This window comes from Neovison vison, chromosome 5 (assembly GCF_020171115.1).
Source record: "Neovison vison isolate M4711 chromosome 5, ASM_NN_V1, whole genome shotgun sequence".
In the NCBI taxonomy this organism is placed as follows: Eukaryota; Metazoa; Chordata; class Mammalia; order Carnivora; family Mustelidae; genus Neogale; species Neogale vison.
Window position 1 is genome coordinate 33,913,427 of NC_058095.1, and position 18,550 is coordinate 33,931,976.

Here is an 18,550-nt window from a genome sequence, read left to right on the forward strand (position 1 = left end):
CCGTTTTCATGATGTGCTGCTGCTTCTTCCTGAACATGGGAGAGCAGATCAGGTCACCCTCAGGGAACACACAGTTACTAACTCATTTAATCCTCACACAAAACCCAGCAGGGTGTGTTGTTATCATTTTCCACAGAAGGAAACTGAGGGTCAGGGTGATTATGTAACCTGCCCAAGTCCCAGCGCTGGTTAAGCAGATCTGAGACCTACATTTAGGCGCGTTTGATTTCTGCATCTACTCTGTACTTCTCTGCTGTGGATCCTCCACTTCTGCCTCATAGAAACACCGATTGCAACTTCCCATCTGCCAAAGCAGTAAAAGCTGGAGATTTTCCTCTTCCATCTTAATGCCCTGCTCACAAGTTCTGAGCCCCAGTCCGGGCCCTTCGCTTACTCCAGGAGCTGCCAGACACCTCTAAGTGTCTTTTGTTTTATTTTCCCACCTTTAAAATGAGGCTACTGTATCAGTTCATCACCATTTTGTCCCGGGTGAAGCATAAACACAGAGTATTTCAACGATACTCTTGTTTCCTCTATTTGGGGGATATTTAACCAAAGGACTTTAGGAGGTAACTCAATTAGCATTTATGACCTACATCCTAAAATCCTGAAGGACTGTCTGCTGAGATACTTACACTTCTTTTTTTAAAAGATTTTATTTATTTATTTGACAGAGATCACAAGTAGGCAGAGAGGCAGGCTTTTTCTACCTGCAGAGCAGAGAGCCTGATGCGGGGTGGGGTGGGGGGGCTCCATCCCAGGACTCGGAGATCATGACCTGAGCAGAAGGCAGAGGCTTAACCCACTGATCCACCCAGGTGCCCCTACATTTTTCTTCTTAAATGTCCATATGAAGAGGCAGGTATTGCATCTGGGTCGATCTATAATTGCCCCTACTTAATAAGCCCCCCTATTATACCAGGTAGCATATTCAAGGTAGGTCTGAGCCAGAGGATTACAGGAAGTTGCTGGATACAAACAGCCAGACTAACTATAGATATAACCGGACTCTGGTAGGAAATTTCCCTATCAAGGTGAAACTTCCTGTACGTTCACTGGCTTGAGCTAGAGGGAGAAAAGAATGGGTTTGCAAACACCTGAATTTTGAGAGACAAGGAAGCTTGAGTCAGACTTGGCGCTCAGTAGTTTGGAACTACGAATCAAAGCTTTGCTGTTGAAAGGGAAGTGACTGCTGGTGTTTTAATGGGTTTTCCCAGCTGAACACAGAAACTGATCTTCATTACACTTGACTGCTTCTATCATGATAGCAAGTGAGAGACAGAGAAAAAGAGATTGTTCTCCAGGGACATTTACTCTCAACACTTCATTATCCTGGCTGAGGGGAGCTCGGTAGGCAGAGAATGTTCTCCCATTGGGCCGAATTGTGAGGGGCAAGGACCTGCCATATGTCACAACAAACTAAAAAGACAACAGGGTGGAATGAAGGGCCCTCGTTTCCATCAACTTATTTCTCCCTTCTCAAGAAAAGAGCGTGAGATGGTGTCAGCCTTCTTTAAGGCTACGGGAGCACAGTGACCCCCCTTCTTTCTGGCTCTACCAGCACCCAACCCAGGAGGGAGGAGACCCTTTGAGAGAGGCAGACTCACTCCTCCGAAGTCAGTCCCACCTGGGGGACTTCAGCTCCCACACACCTAGATTCATCCAGAACCAAGCAGATGAGAGCCACCAACCTTTCCTTCCCCCTCACTGAAATTCCTCCTTTCCCAGAACTAGCCCCAACTTCCTCCTAATTGTCTTTTAAAGGTGGGAATGGTAGGAGAATTTGATTAGAAGCTCCTTTGCAAATTCCCTGCTGATTCTGAATTTTTGTCCCTAATCTCTGAATCCCTCCAGGCCCAGCTCTGGATCTGCCTGATTCTGAGAAGCTAAGGCCCCAGGGGTTAGCTTTTTCTACTGGAACTGGCTTCCTCCCTTTCCCAGACTGAAAAGTGTTAACACCAATTATTAAGCCAAGGATTTCACAGGTGGTCTCATTCGATGTATACAACGCCCCTCCCCCGGCACTATTGGCATCAGTGTTTCACAGATGAGGAAACTGAGGCTTAACGAGGGTCGGGGTTCCTCTGCCCACCTGCCTCCCCCCCCCCCCCCAGCTATGGGTGTACTGTGGATCCTAAAAAGCTCCTTGCCCTGTTCTGCTGCAGGTCAGGGCCAGCCTGTATGTAGGTCCAGGGGCGCCACAGGCCTCCTTCTTTCCCACACCGACAGGGGAGATGCAGGTGAAACTCCCATAGAACTGAAAGGTTCGGGCTTCCTTCCAGACCTAGGTCAAGGCGGTAAAAATCTTCACTCCCTCACCAGCTTCGTGGGCGCCGGCTCCCTCCCGCCACTGCCTTGGTTGACTTCACCTCCCAGGAGCTCCGTCCTTGGCCCGGGGAACCGCTGGGTCCTGGAGCTACGAATAAACCAGAAGGCAGTGGGCCGGGGGACACGCAGCTCCCACTGTTTCTCCAGGCAGCCGCAGGCCAAGGTTTGCTTTCACTGTTCCAAAGGAGACCCTGCAATCCTAGTTTCGCCGGAAAAGCAGAGGCGCTTTGATATCCTGGGTTTAAACAGGAGAGCTTGGCCCAGGCGGCCAGCTCCCCCGCGGCTTGGCCGACCTAGGTGCTGGGGCAGCCCGGCGGCTGGAGGACCTCAACTTTGGCTGCTCCGCGGGCCATAAATTAGTGGGGGCCTCCTCCCAAGGGTTCTCCGGGCCTCCTTCCCTGTCGCCTACGCTCTCGGGGCCGGCAGTTCTGCGAATCCAAACCTCCAAGACTCGTCTGGGGAAGGCCTAGGGTCTGCAAAATAGTACGGGTAGAACTAAATGGGGTCGCCGCGATCCGCACTCACCCCGCCTGCCACCCCCGTTTCCTCCGAGTCTGCGCGTCCATTCCCTAGGGGGCAGTTTCTCCTCGCCCGGCTGGCTGTCCCTGCCCACCACCTGCGTGGTTTGGGATGCGTCGGAAGGCCTCTCTACTCTTCGCACCCTCCTCCGTCTCCTTCTTCCAAGGGCACCCCAACTTCCTCCTTCCTCCAGCTCTCACCTGCACCCCTGAAGTGCAGTTTCTTCTCTCCAGACTAAACCTGGACCCGCGGCGTCTGGAAAAGCCCCGGAGTCTCCCATACCGAGGCTGCAAGCTGCTTGCTTACCAAGTCCAAAGGTCAGCTAAAGTTTGGCTGATAAACAGAACCAGTACAAGAAGGTCTTCAGCCCCCCAGCGTGAGTACAATGGACCCTGGCAAGCCCTGCTCCCGGCCCAAGTCTCCAGCTCTCCACATCTGCCCCTCATGCTCTCCCTCTCTCCCTTTCCCCCCTCCCCACGACCATTTGCATCTTGCCGAAAGCCGGGCCCTCCCCGCTAATTTGCATATCTTATATGGCCTAATGGTGGCGATCATGGCAAGTTAGAAGTTTTCTGGCTCCTCTCGGAGGAGACTCCGGGACCCCGGGGAGTTAACAGGTGTCTGGAGGCTGAAGGGTGGGGGGGGCTCCTGGACTTGGGGTTCGCTTGTGAAACTCCCCTCCACCCTCCTCTCTTGCACCCACCCACCCCCTCACCCCCTTCTTTTTCTGTCCTTGGAAAATGGTGTCCAAGCTTACGTCGCTCCAGCAAGAACTCCTGAGCGCCCTGCTGAGCTCCGGGGTCACCAAGGAGGTGCTGGTCCAGGCCTTAGAGGAGTTGCTGCCATCCCCGAGTTTCGGGGTGAAGCTGGAGACGCTGCCCCTGTCCCCCGGGAACGGGGCCGACCCCGACACCAAGCCAGTCTTTCATACGCTCACGAACGGCCACGCCAAGGGCCGCTTGTCTGGGGACGAGGGTTCCGAAGACGGGGACGACTATGACACCCCTCCCATCCTCAAGGAGCTGCAAGCGCTCAACACCGAAGAGGCGGCAGAGCAGCGGGCGGAGGTGGACCGGATGCTCAGGTAGGCGCGGACCGAGGTGGGGAGTACGCGCGGACCGAGGTGGGGAGTACGCGCCCCAACCCCTGGAGCCCGGGCCTTGTGCCTGAGTGACGCTGCGCGCGACCCTGTTTCCCACCAGAGAAGTCCCCCGGGGGGTGCGCCGCTTCTCTCCCAACACCTGGACCCCTCCCAGTGCCGCATTCGGAGGGTCCTGAATCCCGAGGCTCCATCTCCCCTTCCCCAGGCCAGCGCCCGGGACCCGAGGGGCCCTCCAGGCCTGGGAGAGCCCGAGCGGCGGAGCTCTGGGCGGGAGATGTGCTCGCGCCACTGGGTGCAGTGAATCAGTGGCCACTTCCCGCGAGCCGAGGCTCCCGCCCGCACAGGTCCCAGGCCGAGCGTTTCTCCCGCGCGCCATCTCTCCCGTCCCGGGAAACGCGGGCCGGCGTCCGGTACCGCGTCCTGCTGTTCTTTGCAGAGGGACTGGCGGCGCCCGGGGCCGGGATCCGGGGGGCGAGCTCTCTGGCGGGCACTCCCATCTGCAGCGCCCCTGCAAGGCCCTAGGGTTATCCGGAATCCCCAGGGCCAGGTTAGATTTGCAAAGGGAAACGTTGGCGTGTTGTAGGGCCGGGGCGGACCCGCAAGGGGCAAAAGGATCACGTATCTAAGGAAGCCAGGGGCAAGTGCGGCTAAGACCGCCTTCGCAGCGGATTTGGTGGCATTTTGAGAAAGAAGGGCGTTTCCAGATCTGGCCGCCGACATCCCGGCGTCCTCGCGGAATTCGGGCCGCCTCGCGGGCCTGGGATCTTTTGCTGGGCCTCCCCGACCGGCCTAGGGCTTTGACAGCTAGTTACTAATTATCCAAGGAGCCGAGCGGTTCTCTTAGACCGCACGTTGCTCCCGGCCCTTCGGCTTTAGCACCGAGTCCCTTGCGTGGCCTCAGACCCTTCAGCGCCGAGATTTCAGGACAGGGGCCGGAACCAAAGTCGCGCCCCGAGTAAGGCAGCCTCGGCGTCCCGGCCGCAGCAGCAGTTTGGGGGTGGGATGTGACCTTGCATTTGAATTTGCCATCTGGGGACCCAGCGGCTTACTCTCTAGCAAAGATAATTGGGGATTTCTAGATTTTTCCCCTCCGAAGTATTTTTTGCTGTTCGTAGGTTTGAGATTCTTCCCTCGCGGTTCCCCCGAGCGGCATTCGTTACTGCCGGGGTTCGGGCGCAGGAAGGTGAGGGATCAGAAGAGGAGCCGCTGGGGCTCCAGGGCGGCCTGGAGGGCGAGCAGAGCCGGGCAGTCTAACCGAGCTCCCGGCCGCCGGCCACGGGGAGTCCGCGGGACCCAGTCCCATCCACCTGGACGCAAGCGTGCGTCTTCCAGCGGGGTTCTGGGAGGTTCTGCGAAGCCCGAGGCGACCCAGGGCCCCCTCCGCACCCAGCCCCGCGCTGGGCTGGACGCAGCAGAGATGTAACATAAACGGCAGCACGTGGAGTTAGGGTGTTATTAATTTATTTCTATAAATCATCAACAGAAAGATACACAAAGAGTCGTGATTAGGTTGAGAAGAGAGGCGGGTTATTCATTGGTGAAGTTGTAAACGCGGCTTAGAGAGGGAAGGAAGTCCGAACGCAGACGCGGGGCTCCTGCCCGTGCACGCGCTCGGCGCTGCGGGGCGCTCCCTGCCAGGCCCCCCGGCGCCTAACCTGGGCTGTCCCGGCCGCCCCGGGGCGGTGCGCACCTGCCGACCGGGCCTCGGCCCTGTGCCCTCGGCGCAGCCTGGCTCCCGCGGGACGGGGAGGAAGGCGAGGGGCAGAGACCCTCACCCGGCTGGAGACGTAGAGACGCAGGATAGACCCACGGTTTTCCCTCCTTTCCCAGGCGGGTGCCGCCTTCCCTCCCCCACCTTCGGGAGTGCTCAGACTTTATTAAAGTAATTTTTCAAGAAATTGCTAGCGGTTCCCAGGTCACTGCACGGTCGGCTCCCGAGCACTCCCTTTTTTGCCCACCCTGTTCCAGTAAAGTGGAAAGAACAGAACAGAAGTGTCTTGGCTGGACGCAGGACTCCTGGAAGGGAAAGGCAAGAAGGAAAGGTCCGGGACGGCGCACCACTTGGCCCCGCGCTCCGGGCTGCAGCCGCCTCGGGAGCCCGGGCGTTTGGAAAGGAAGGAAGCCAGAGTTGAGGCTTCTGAAGGAGCTCGGGGCGAACTGTACGGGGGTCCAGGGCTTTACTGCTCCTGGGCAGCAGAGTCCCTGTTTGAAAAGGAGCATGCTGGGCCCACTCCCGGCACCGGGGTCGCACGTTTGACACCTGCGCCCGAGCACAGTGGCCGCTCGTGTTTCTCGGGATCCGTGTTTTTGTCGGGGTTTGGAACCTCTCGATCTAAGCTGTATTTTCAAATGGACAGACGTAACTAACTCTCTGGGGTCCTCCCGGTGAATACAGGTGAATTCTGGGGTCAGAGAGCTGTAAAGGTATAACTACGCCATCTTCCCCCAGGCTCTTGTCATTAAATACGGGCTGAAGGGTTTACTCGAGTTTGTAGGGTTTCTCTTGTTTTGTTTTTTTTCTTAACCTTCCCAGTTGTTAAACTAATTATTCTTTCCACAGAACCTTTCCATCTTAGAACAGTAAACTATTTTCCTAGGTTTCCTAGACACACGAAATGAACACAGGTAAAGAAATTTAAACAAAACGAAGAGAGTCAAAGAATCTGTTAAAGCAATTAACTTTGAAAATCCAAAGGCGTTTTCTAAGTTCCAAAGCAATTGTATCTGTTGAAAGTGTTTTTCTACCCTAAAAATATCGATGGAAATATTCCCCAGAAGCAAGCGTTAAAATGATCGCTGATGTTTACACGGGTATTTGCGTCGTGTGGATATTTTCCGTGTGTGAAATGGATTGCGTTTTTGCATTTTTTTGCCCTTGTTTTGTCATTATGCTTCATCACTTGGATGTACCTTTATAAATACTTGAGAAATGTATTGACATATATATATAATCTTAAAAGTGTGTCTTTCAAAACATCTCTGCTAAAGCCTGTGATCTCATGAATTTAATATCAAAGACTTGTTAAAATAACCAGTTACTCAGACACTTACAAAATATGTTTATACATTTTTAAATTCGTTAAACAAAAATAAATTTTATTTGCCATGTGATAGGCACCATTTAGAAATGACCATTTCATTTGCAACAGTATCTCTGTTTTATCCTCTGCTTTACACGTTCTTTATTGTTTCATTTCAAACTCAGGTTTTTTCTTCATTTTTTTTCACGTTCTATCAGACTATTATACACATCAGCATTTAGTAAAGGGGTATTCGGGGTTTTTTTTAAGTTAAATATATAACTGTCAAATAGTATATGTGGATATGTCAAAAGTGAATACTTTTGTTCTATATTGTGCCTCATTTTTAAAAATTTCTTGTTTTAAGTGATACCTCTCACTTTGAAGTCACCTATTCAATAAGCAAGAAAATATATTGGCAAAGTTGAAAGCACTTTAAATAAATAAAATTCAAAAACCCTAGTACATTGCTGCAGAGAAGCTTTTTGCGTACCTGTGTTTCTGAGAAATGAAAAGTATAATCAAGTTCTTATCCCACGCTTGAAATTGATGAGAAACATTGCCTTCCAGATATATTTCTTCCCTGATAGGGTCAGGGTAAGAATAGGAGAAACCATGGCATTTGGGATGGTTAATACCTTATTCAAAAATTTATTTGAAATTATCCATCCCTATTAGGTTTCATCTGGAAGGTGGGGCTGTGGAGGGTTGTTTTGTTTGTTTGTTTGTTTGGTTGGTTGGTTGGTTTTTAAACTTGCTGTTACCTCCCTGAAGTGATTCTTCATTCTGGGAGGAACATCATTGTATTTCTTAAAAACTTTTCTGAAACTCTGAAAACTTGAACATTTGACTGAGAAGTCCTCCTTGCTTCTCAGGAGATGGACACACATGTTTCACTCTAATTTTATAGGACAAAAAACTGAGACACCTACTCAAAGGAAATAATGTGGAAAAGGTCTGGAATTCCAGACTGGTGCTGCCCCCTGTCATTGCAGGAGGATCAGCCAACCCAGCCCCAAGTTAATGGCATCTCCACTTTCCAGAAGGCCTTTGCCTTCCCGTCCCTCACTTTCCAGGAAAATGAAGGAAAGCAAAATAAAATAGGAACTTTTCTTTCTGCTAAAGAAAGTGAGTGCTGGTAGTGCCTTCCCATCCCTGAAGATGGGACGTCATTGTCACCTTTATCCTCCTGATCTCCGATGACAGGGACTGAGTATACTGTATAGGAGCTCTCGTCTCCCTTTCTTTTAGGTTCTGTCTTGGCCTTACCTCTCTCCCCTCGATGTCACTTGGGCAGATGGAGAAGTGGGTGAAGATCAGGGTTTTGTACAGAGTGTAGGTAAAAGCCCTAAAAAGGGAATATTTCTACCCAGACATCTTCCACCAAAATCCTAACCATCTGCTTATCTGTTTAGCGAGGACCCCTGGAGGGCTGCCAAAATGATTAAGGGCTACATGCAGCAACACAACATCCCCCAGAGGGAAGTGGTCGATGTCACGGGTCTCAACCAGTCCCACCTCTCTCAGCATCTCAACAAGGGCACCCCCATGAAGACCCAGAAGCGCGCAGCCCTCTACACCTGGTACGTCCGAAAGCAACGAGAGATCCTCCGACGTAAGTGCTCTAATCCCCCCTGGACCTCAACCTGGAGTGACCTTTTCCCTAACTCTGACCCCTGTGGGATGCCTCAGTTTCCTCTACATCCAGAAGGCCTGCGGAGCATTTGGCAGATACAAGGAAGCTGGCAGGTGGATTTGGTTTTTGTAGTTACCATACAGCGGATTGATTTCCATCATTTTCTTCTTCCATGGTCCCTTACTACTCAGCCAGCTGGCTTGATGAGTCCATTAGTGTGTGCAATGTACATTGAATTTTCTGGTCCCCGCTTCCAGCATCCTTCTCTTTGAAACCAAGTAGGTAACAGTGGACTGTTGTCCCCAAACTAAACCAAAGCTCCCCTTGCTGCAGATCAGAGTTCCCAAGGAAGATGTCCTGTAGTCATTCATACCTGTTGATCACTAATACTGTTCTTTTCCTCCCCTCTGGAGAGCATGTACAAAACAGAAGATAGCTGTAGATACAGATACAGTCAGAACTCAACCCTGTTTCCAGGAGCGGGAGCACTCTCATCCCAAAGCAATTTAGGATGATCCCGGACATATGTCAATATCGACACAGTTTTGAGACTTCAGCTGATGACCCTGTCTGATGAGGAAGCCGCTCTGGCTAAATCAGGACATAGCAGCAGTGTCTCCATTTGGGACACTGACCAATCAGTTACTGTCATTCCCACTTCCATCCCCAAATTTCCTTTCTGTCCCAAGATTTCTTCCACTCAGTAATACCAAGAGATTTTTGTTTTGAAGTGTAGGGAAGTTTGAACTGCATTTGAATGATGGACTGTTTTTATTTTTAGGAGAATATGCTTTTCCATTATCTTTAATTATTTTGATCTGGCCCTTTTCCCAGGAAAATTTTGTATGAGCTTTCTACTCATCCCATCCACTGTCCTCTGGGCCATGGGCTCCTCTCTCTTCATCAAGATACTAATTTCCACCACTTTCTGGTTTGGGTTTTTTCCACTCTCACTGGATGTCCACTTTCTAAAAAATCTTTCTTGTTTTCTGCCATACAGTGCTCTGAAGTGATTGTTACAGTATTTATTGTCTCTGTGCCCATGGGCGGAAAGGCTTCCTGGAGGAGGGAAAGGTTTTAGACCTCCCTCTCCTAGGGTGTCTGTCTTTTGAAAGCATTAAATGGATAGATGAGAAGAAGCAAAGCCAGAGGTCTTTGCTGCATAGGAGAAGGGGCCCCTTTTAAACTCTGGGTTGATTCGCCACACACAGGTCTTTAAGAATTTGTGTTTCTGACATGAAGCAACTCTCTCTGATTCCTGAAGAGTCTGAGAACATTCTTAGGAGCCACAGTCTCCGAAGGCCAGAGAACCCTTGGGCCTGCCCTCACTCCAGTCCAAGCCTCATGTGGCATCTCCAGTTTGAGCTGCCTCCCTGTGTTCAGTGGATCTCTCAGAAAGCAGAGAGATCCAGGAAAGGCCAGTTAGAAGCTATGAAAAAGACACATGTCCCAGAAACTTTCTCAAGATGCTTGAGATGAAACTGTCCCTGCAAGGGATTTTTAAAATCATTATTGTTTTAAAGCCACATGAGATCTAAATCTTAAGAAACATTCCTTCATTCTGTAGATATTATTTGAACATCTATTAGGTGCCAAACACTGTCCTGGGCTGTAAGATGCACGGGTTTTGTTTTTTTTTTTCCGAGATTTACCACCTGATGGGGGAGATGGCATGTTTAAGTAAATAATGACTGTCGCTTTCTAAGAGCTGTTATAAAGGTGTACACAAGGGGCAGCAGAGGAATTGCTAAATTGCCTGGAGATATCACAGAGGGCTTCCTAGAGGAGGTGGCATTGGACCCAATTCTTGCAGGATGAATTCAAGATACACAAGCATGGGATAAAAATTAGCAAGTGAGATGGAATGTGTGAAAGGAGAAAGGGGGGAGGATTTATTTTTTTTAATTGTTTTTATTAACATTTAATGTATTATTTGCCCCAAGAGTTCAGGTCTGTGAATCGTCAGGCTTAGACATTACACAGCACTCACCATAGCACATACCTTCCCCAGTGTCCATAACCCCACCACCCTATCCCCACTCTCCCACCCCCCAGCAACCCTCAGTTTGTTTTGTGAGATTAAGAGTCTCTTATGGTTTGTCTCACTCTCGATCCCATCTTGTTTCATTTTTTCCTCCCCTACCCCTCAAACCAAGGGGAAGCATTTAAAAAGACATACTTTTTTGGGGCGCCTGGGTGGCTCAGTGGGTTAAGCCGCTGCCTTCGGCTCAGGTCATGATCTCAGGGTCCTGGGATCGAGTCCCGCATCGGGCTCTCTGCTCAGCAGAGAGCCTGCTTCCTCCTCTCTCTCTCTGCCTGCCTCTCTGCCTACTTGTATCTCTCTCTGTAAATAAATAAATAAATAAATCTTTATTAAAAAAAAAAAAAAACATACTTTTTTGAAAACTGAAAAATGATATCAGTGATAATATTCATGGGCCCATGTACATGTAGAGAATCTGCTTGTCCAAGCTAGCTCCTGAGCCTATAAAGAGGCTGCTGAAACCAGAACCATTTTCTGTCTCCCTGCTTTCCCCCATTGATCTGGAAGGAAGCGGAGGAGAGATGGTGGTGGCTGGAGGATGGGCCGAAGTCTAGTTCTTCAAAACTCCAGAGGCTAGGGCCCTGAGGTGGGCAGAGCCCAGATGTTTCCAGGCACCTGCAGTCAAGGCAACCTGGCCGATTTGGGCATGCGTGCAGGGAGGCTGCCTCCCCAGAAGGCAGCCCTCAGACAGAGGCCACCCCAAACTCTGGGCAGCTGTGAGGGAGCCTCACCCCTACCACAGACAAAACTAGTCAGTTCTGTTACCTCTACCCAAGTCAGATGTGATGGTTTTGTGGATGTATTGTTGGGGTTTGGTTTGTACCAAGAGGTGATGCAAAGGTTGCTGATTAAGGAGGCGTCATGTCTGTAGGGCTGTGGCCCGTGCCTCACATCCATACAACTTTGGGCAAGTCCTATAAGCAGTCTGAACCTCGGTTTCTTCAGCTATAAAACAGAGAAGACCAGACTTCTTGCATGGAGATGTTGTGAGAATTAGATGGACCTTTTGGATACCCCACCACACCGGGGGCTCAATCCACGTTCATTGTCATGATCTGTATTTGGGAACAGAGGAAGAACCTCCTGTGGCTCCTGGGTCCTCGGGATTATCCTTACTGGCCTTGCCTCTTACTCTTGGTGACGCCAGAGGGAGGAGAGGAGACCTTGAGACAGGAACTTCCTACTTCCCCTCTTGCTGTCCCTCAGGTGGCTGTATGAGCTGGTGGCCATGGAGACCCAGTAATGTAAGAGGTGTGGAGGCACTTGGAAAAACATGGCCTCCCTAGGAATGTGGGTCCCCATCATCATCCTGACTAGAGGTAGATGTTTTGAAAGACTATTGAATGCCCCCTTAGGTTTTCACCTGTCCCATCCCACAGACAGGGAAACAGGCGGGGCAGGGGGTGGGGAGAGTTAGGTGACTTGGCTAGGGCCCTCCTTTAGCCAGAACTGAGGCAGTGGCTTCCTGCCCAGAGCTTGGGCAGGGCTTCTCTCGAGGTGTCTGAAGCACTTATTGGGAATCACTGAACACGGAGCCGAAAGTGGCCTGAGAATCCTCCAGAGTAGGTAGGACCCAAATCTAGGCCCCAGGGATAGGTCAGACACTACTTAGAACTTGGCCAGTTGGCAACCATTCAGACGAAGCCCAGCACGGCCTGTAGCAGAGTCCCGAGTTCAGGCTGGTTAGAGGCCCACTGTTCCCGAGGATGGGCCAAAATGGAAAATGATCCCTAGACCGGTAGTAAGTTCCCCATCGCTGGAGGGGTGTAGACTCGAAGACCACGTGGAAGGGTGTCATGGAGGGAATTTGAGCATTAAATAGTGGCCTGACTCTGAAACTTGGAGAATTTTGGATCAAGTTGGCTCTGACACCTGCAGAAGTGACTCCAGGAATCAAGAAAGAAAAACATCAAGGTCCAGAACCTGGGGACTGGGAGTTAGGAAGTGAATCTGTCATGTGTCCTTGCTCAGCAGGGTGGCTAGCCTCTGTGTTTGTTCATCTGTAAAATGGAACTAAAGACTCTGAACCCTGGTTCGTGTAGTTCTGAGGAAGATGAAAACAAAGTTCTCTTCTCCCACAAGTGAATAGTAAATCTCATTTAAACCTCATGGGCTAGAGTGTCCCCAGTGGGTGAGCTGCCACCTTTCATGCTTTCATTCAACAAAAAAATGTATTGAGGGTCACTGTGTACCCAGATCCTGGGAATTGACGGGGAGCATCGCTTTGTCTACATTTATCTTTCTCCAACTCATTAAATGCCGTTGCTAGAAAGGTCCTGTGTTTGCAGTCTTCTGCATTTGCCGTCTGTCAAAAGTGAGGCAGATCCGTGAGACCTTTCCTTCTTGGACTGTTTCCCTCATAAATGGACCCATGGACACACACACACACACACACACACACACCATTGCCTTTGAAATTATCTGAAATCTGAGAGCTTCTTCTCTTTCTATTCTAAAACTCCAGTTATATTTATTCCTAATAGTGAACAGGTTTGGGGGTTTTTCTGAGGGGATAACATCATAAGGTAGACGCCTAGGATGCATGAGGAGAGAGGAGCGCTGGGGAGAGCTGTTTTTTGGTTTCTGAATATTTGGTCTAAGAGCATATTGTATCTTTGAGCCCTTTACCTCTAGACCTGAGACTTGGTTGAGCTCATCCTCTTGGACACCAAAATGCAAGCGTTCAGGATTCAGAGGCTTGCTTCATGGCTGAGGGCCAGTGAGCCGATGAAAACACACTGCCGCTCAGACAAGGGCTGGGCCACAAGGGAGCTCCTTCAGAGAAAGGAAAGCAGTGGCTTTGGTGGAGGGGCCTGTTGTGGGCTTCCCCCCTGAACCCCATGGCCCCACACGTCGTAATGGCAGATGGCCAAGCTTAGGGGAGAGGAATAAAGGTGTTTTTGTCTGTCTGTCTGTCTATCTGTCTGTCTGTCTGCCAAGTGAAGGCTACAGACCCTATCAAATCTACTCCTTTCTCTTTTCAGAATTCAACCAGACAGTCCAGAGTTCTGGAAATATGACAGACAAAAGCAGTCAGGATCAGCTGCTGTTTCTCTTTCCAGAGTTCAGTCAACAGAGCCAGGGGCCTGGGCAGTCCGATGACGCCTGCTCTGAGCCCGCCAACAAGAAGATGCGTCGCAACCGGTTCAAATGGGGGCCCGCATCCCAGCAAATCTTGTACCAGGCCTACGACCGGCAAAAGAACCCCAGCAAGGAAGAGAGGGAGGCCTTAGTGGAGGAGTGCAACAGGTAACACCACCAGAAGCTCACTCGAGCAGGCGGGCAAGCACATGGACCTGAGATCCATCCCTACAGTGCTGGGATATTGAAGTACTGGTTATCCAGCTAAGTGTGGCTACGGCAGGGTTTCCCAAAGTGTGGTCCATGGAACCCTGATTTCACACTATTAACAAATAAGTTTGAGAAACTTCAAGTGCATTCTTCCTCCCAGGGAGTCGTAACCCACGTTAACCTTAAAAAGACCCTGAGAAGTCCTAGAGTTGAGAAATAAGAAGCATACGTCGCTTTGTTGAGTTGATTGTGAGGAAAGGGGTACTTAAACGATGAACTGTTATTGTAGGGAAGATAATTCGGAGGTTGCTGGTCCAAAAATAAGATGTCAGTAGGACAAGAACCAGTGTTTGACCTCCATGCAGACCAGGGAAAATCGGTCCCTTAGCCAGAGATTGGCTCTGGCTTTGACCAACTTACTGGTCCAGGAGGAAACTTGGTGGAAAAGAATTGGTTAGATCTGTCCAATGCACTCTGCCCACACTGCTTAGAATTCTTCTGTATCTTAACAACCACATATAATTTTAAAGAAAATGATTAGAAATCCTTGGGATATATTTTTTGTTTCATTCTTGCCATCTTCCCTGACTCCAACATTAACTTTGACTTCCTAAAAAGTCTTGTCTGCAAAAGGTGGGGGACACTGGGGTGACTCAGTCAGTTAACCTTCCAACTCTTGATTTCAGCTCCAGGCATCATGATCTTAGGGTCGTGAGATCTAGGCTCATGTCAGGCTCTTCACGGGGCATGGAACATGCATGAGGTTCTCCCTGTCCCTCTCCCTCTGTCCCTCCCCCCTTTCTTGTATGAGAGCTTGTACTCACCCTCAATAAATGAAATGAAATGAAATAATAATAAGTCTGGTCTTTGCTCTGGCCAAGACCTGTGGGCTCTCTGTCCATCTCTGGGCTGGGCTGGCTCTGATAACAGGACATGGCTAGGGAGCTGAAGCCAGGAAAGGACATGTCACAGAATCCCCAGGCTGTGCTCTGTCCCCCTGCTAATGAGAAGACCCCCCCCCCCAGCACCCAGCGGTGTCTGGGAGTCCCTCTCCCACCTGGCCAGCAGTAATAAAGCTAGAGACCAAGCACCTCTCTGTTCCTCCTTCCACCACTCCCAGCCTGCCCTTTGAAGAGGATTCCTGTGGCACATAAGGAATATGGCATCCCTGGCACCCTTTTGGGGCTATCTGAACCCTAAACGACCAGAAGTCCCTCGAAGGGGTTCAGATGGAGCTAGCGAAAGATTTCACCTTTTGTAGGTTGGGAAGAGTCGCAACACAAGATATCAAGAGGCCCTGTCTGGACCCTCTCCCTGCATTACCTGCCCGTTGGCTGCTCTCTCTGTGTTGGGAGCCACACCAGAGGCCTGAGCCTCTCATTCCGGGGCCACAGAGCTTGTGTGGCCCATTTTCGGCCCTACTCCAGCCAGATAACTCCATGGGCTGGACTTCTCTCAGAACAGGCTTTTCCCCAGGCCCCATCTCTGTCCTTGGCCTCTTCACGCTCCTGAGCAGAAGCACTGAGATGTTGTGTCTGGGGCCAAGGACCAGCAGGCCTCCCCCTGGCTGCTCTCACTCACCTTCTTCCCCTGCTTCCCCCTCCCCTGTCCATCCTCAGGGCAGAATGTTTGCAGCGAGGTGTCTCCCCCTCCAAAGCCCACGGCCTGGGCTCCAACCTGGTCACTGAGGTCCGTGTCTACAACTGGTTTGCAAACCGCAGGAAGGAGGAGGCGTTCCGGCAGAAGCTGGCCATGGACGCCTATAGCTCGAGCCAGACGCACAGCCTGGACCCCCTGCTCTCCCACGGCTCTCCCCACCACCAGCCCGGCGCCTCTCCTCCAAACAAGCTGCCAGGTAAGCCTGGCCCAGGCCCCAGTGCCTCGGAGGCCCAGCCACCCTGCTTCTCCCCACCGGTCTGGGCTGGCGCAAGGTTTTTCCCGAGGAGGAAATGGCAGGACGGTGCTAGGGCTGGCCCGCTCCCGTGGCTAGAATGTTCTTGGGAGAACAGTGTGTGGCTGCACTCAGGTTTCCTCTGAGTCCTTGCTCAGACTGTGGGAAGCCCCTCTTCCCCAACTTTCTCTGGGTCTCCTTTCTTCTCCCTGGGTGGCTGCTGACTCAGCAAAGCGGGGCAATTGTTGGATGAGATGGAGAGACTGCTTTATTGGCACTCCACATCTGAACTACAGGGTCCCCTCTACCCCGTCCAGATCCCATGCCGGGGCTCCTTCCAGCCCTAGCAGGGGGAGCCCAGAGGCCTGTGGGGAAGGGCCACTCTGCTGGCAGTCTCTTGCTGGCTTCGGTGCTCTGCCAGAGTTAGTGCAGAATCTCACCTGACAGCTTTGCAGGGCTGAGATGGCCCAAACCGGTTGAGTCCCTACTGTGCGCTGCCGTGTGCCGGGCCCCTGGCCTGAGTTAGGCGTCTCTGCTACAGGGTTTGGGCTTGTCGGGCCCAAAGCCTACATCATCACTGTGGGAAAGCACCCCTATATGCTGAGTGGTGCATCAGGCCTGGTCTGAGGCAGAGCACTTCTCCCCGCCCTGCCCCGCCCCCCAGGGGCTTAGTCCTTCCCGGAAAGCTGGCTGCCCAGCGTGAGGATGCTTATTGGGGCTGGCTTGGTGTCCATATAGAAAGAGGATGGCATGATCTGCCCCCTGCTCTGGGGAAGGGTTTGCAAAAGGAGAACCAGGCCTCATTTGCAACTCTGCCAGCGCTTGCTCTGCTGCCGGGAGCGGTCTGAGGTCTGGGGCTGGCCTCAGTGGTGGGGGGCCCGGCTGGGCTGTTGCCAAGCATTTGTTCCACACACTGCTCCCACAACATGACTGCTTCCAGGGTGTCTGGGTACCTTGGCCAGGCCTGGGGCCTTCTTGGAACCCCACTCCCGCAGAAGGGAAAGGTTCAGCCACGCAGGGAAAAGGTTCAGGTTATTCTTGAAAGGCCAAGAAGCCCCCTCTCCCCCCTGCTGCCCCAACCCCAAAGAGCACTAGCCTGATGGCAGAGTAAGTCCATCCCGTAACGGAAATCCAAAGCAAGGGTTCAGAGGGCAGAGCAAACGGCATGTGGCCAGCACAGAGCATGACTGGGGCACTTACTGCCCGCCCGCGGTGATCCATGGAGCAGGGGCTGGAGCGGTGGGGGGCGTGGTTGGGGCAAGGGGCATTATTGAAAAGACAATGGCTATTGTGCTGGGACCTGTGATCTCCACACCAAAGTCAGGGAGCCTGCAAGCTGAACAAAGGCCGGGCAGCTTTCTGACAAGCTGGGGTTGTGGTGAGGTCACCACGGGGTCGTTTGGCGGAGGCCTTCTGTATACTTACAGGAGACCCAGAGCGGGGCCAGAGGAGCCGGGCAGGTACTGGAAACTGAGCAGGGTGCATGCCAAATACAGCCCAAGAGCTTTCTGATCGGGGTCCTGGGACGCATGGTCCCCCTGGAGTGGGTTCCCTGGGGTCCGCCAACCAGACCTCAGCCTTTGAAAAAAATCATGGAATGCTAGAACTGGGGGGAGCTTCAAAGAAGGAAACAGAGACCCAAACGAAGCAGTAACTTGGCAAAGTTAAGAGAGCGAGGGTGGCAGACGTGCCTAGAACTCGGGCCTGCCGATTCCCACTCAGCGCCACGTAGGTGCCTGTGCGTCCTGCCCACAGAAGCTTCTCGTCTCCTTGGGAAGGCATCGCGCTGGCATGGAATGCACAGAACCATCTAGGGCCCAAGGCTGTCGTCTGGGGCCTCGTGTGTGTTTCTAGGGAGGGACTCCTGTTTATAGAGCAATAACGAGGGGACACTGTGTGTTCATAGTGGCCGCCTTCCCCTCTGCCTGAATTTTCACGCAGGGCTCATCGTGGCAGTCCTTGTGCATTCCCAGAGAGGGGGTTCTCTGGACTTGGTTCTGAATCCTGCCCCTAGCTAGCCAGGTTGATCCCCACAATGGCAGGGTGATCCAGTCATGTCACTTCTCCAGGTCCGACTTGCCTGTCTGTAGAACAAAGAAAGAGGACCTGCCTCATCAGGCCCACGTGAGGATTAAATGAGAGAACGTGTAAACACCCTCTTTCCCAATAAATGGTGACGACTCTCATTATTACTGTGGTTCTGACAAGCAGCCACAGAAAGAAAGGCAGGCAGCAGCCATCCATTTCCTTCGGACTTTCACACCCGGGGGCATCGTGTCCTAAGAGGCGGTGACATGCGCCCTGGGGCCGGGCTGGGGCCTGGGGTGCAGGATGCTGGGAGGTGTGATAAGCTGCAAGGGTAGCAGTGAACTGTGCTTGGGCTCCCAGGGGACACACCCCAGGCTCTGCAGACAGCAGGCTGGAGCCCCTGGCTCAGGGTGGGCTGCGTAGGGTCTGCAGAGCCTGGCAATGTGCTTCCTATTGGTATGGCCTCTAGCCAAGCCTAGAATGTACCTGGACACTGAAAAAAAAGAGCTCTGTGGGGGGCCAGGGAGAAACCAAGACCCAGAGTCAGCGTCAGCCCTAGTACCCTCTAAGGCTGAGCCTGGGGTGGGGGACAGGGAGACAAGGCCCCAGTGCCCCTTCTCCGTTCTCCTGGCGCCCCCCGCCCCCCCGCACGTGAGCCAGGAGCCCCTGAGGGCACAGGAGAAACCCATCC

At 52.1% G+C, this 18,550-nt stretch overlaps 1 protein-coding gene across 6 annotated transcripts in view; it reads left to right on the forward strand.

Moving 5' to 3' along the window:
* The first annotated feature begins 3,430 nt into the window (after nt 1-3,430).
* HNF1B (HNF1 homeobox B) overlaps nt 3,431-18,550 on the forward strand; it is a 52,138-nt gene continuing 37,018 nt past the window's right edge. For 2 of the 6 annotated variants that reach the window (XM_044248429.1, XM_044248430.1), the window contains exons 1-4: nt 3,431-3,931; nt 8,385-8,584; nt 13,634-13,898; nt 15,560-15,795. In XM_044248429.1, coding sequence (XP_044104364.1) covers nt 3,588-3,931; nt 8,385-8,584; nt 13,634-13,898; nt 15,560-15,795 — 1,045 coding nt within the window. In that variant the 5' untranslated portion in view covers nt 3,431-3,587. Of the gene's footprint in view, nt 3,932-4,885; nt 4,905-5,833; nt 6,345-8,384; nt 8,585-13,633; nt 13,899-15,559; nt 15,796-18,550 lie in introns of those variants that run through there. The other 4 variants (XM_044248432.1, XM_044248431.1, XM_044248435.1 and 1 more) reach the window with 4 other exon arrangements.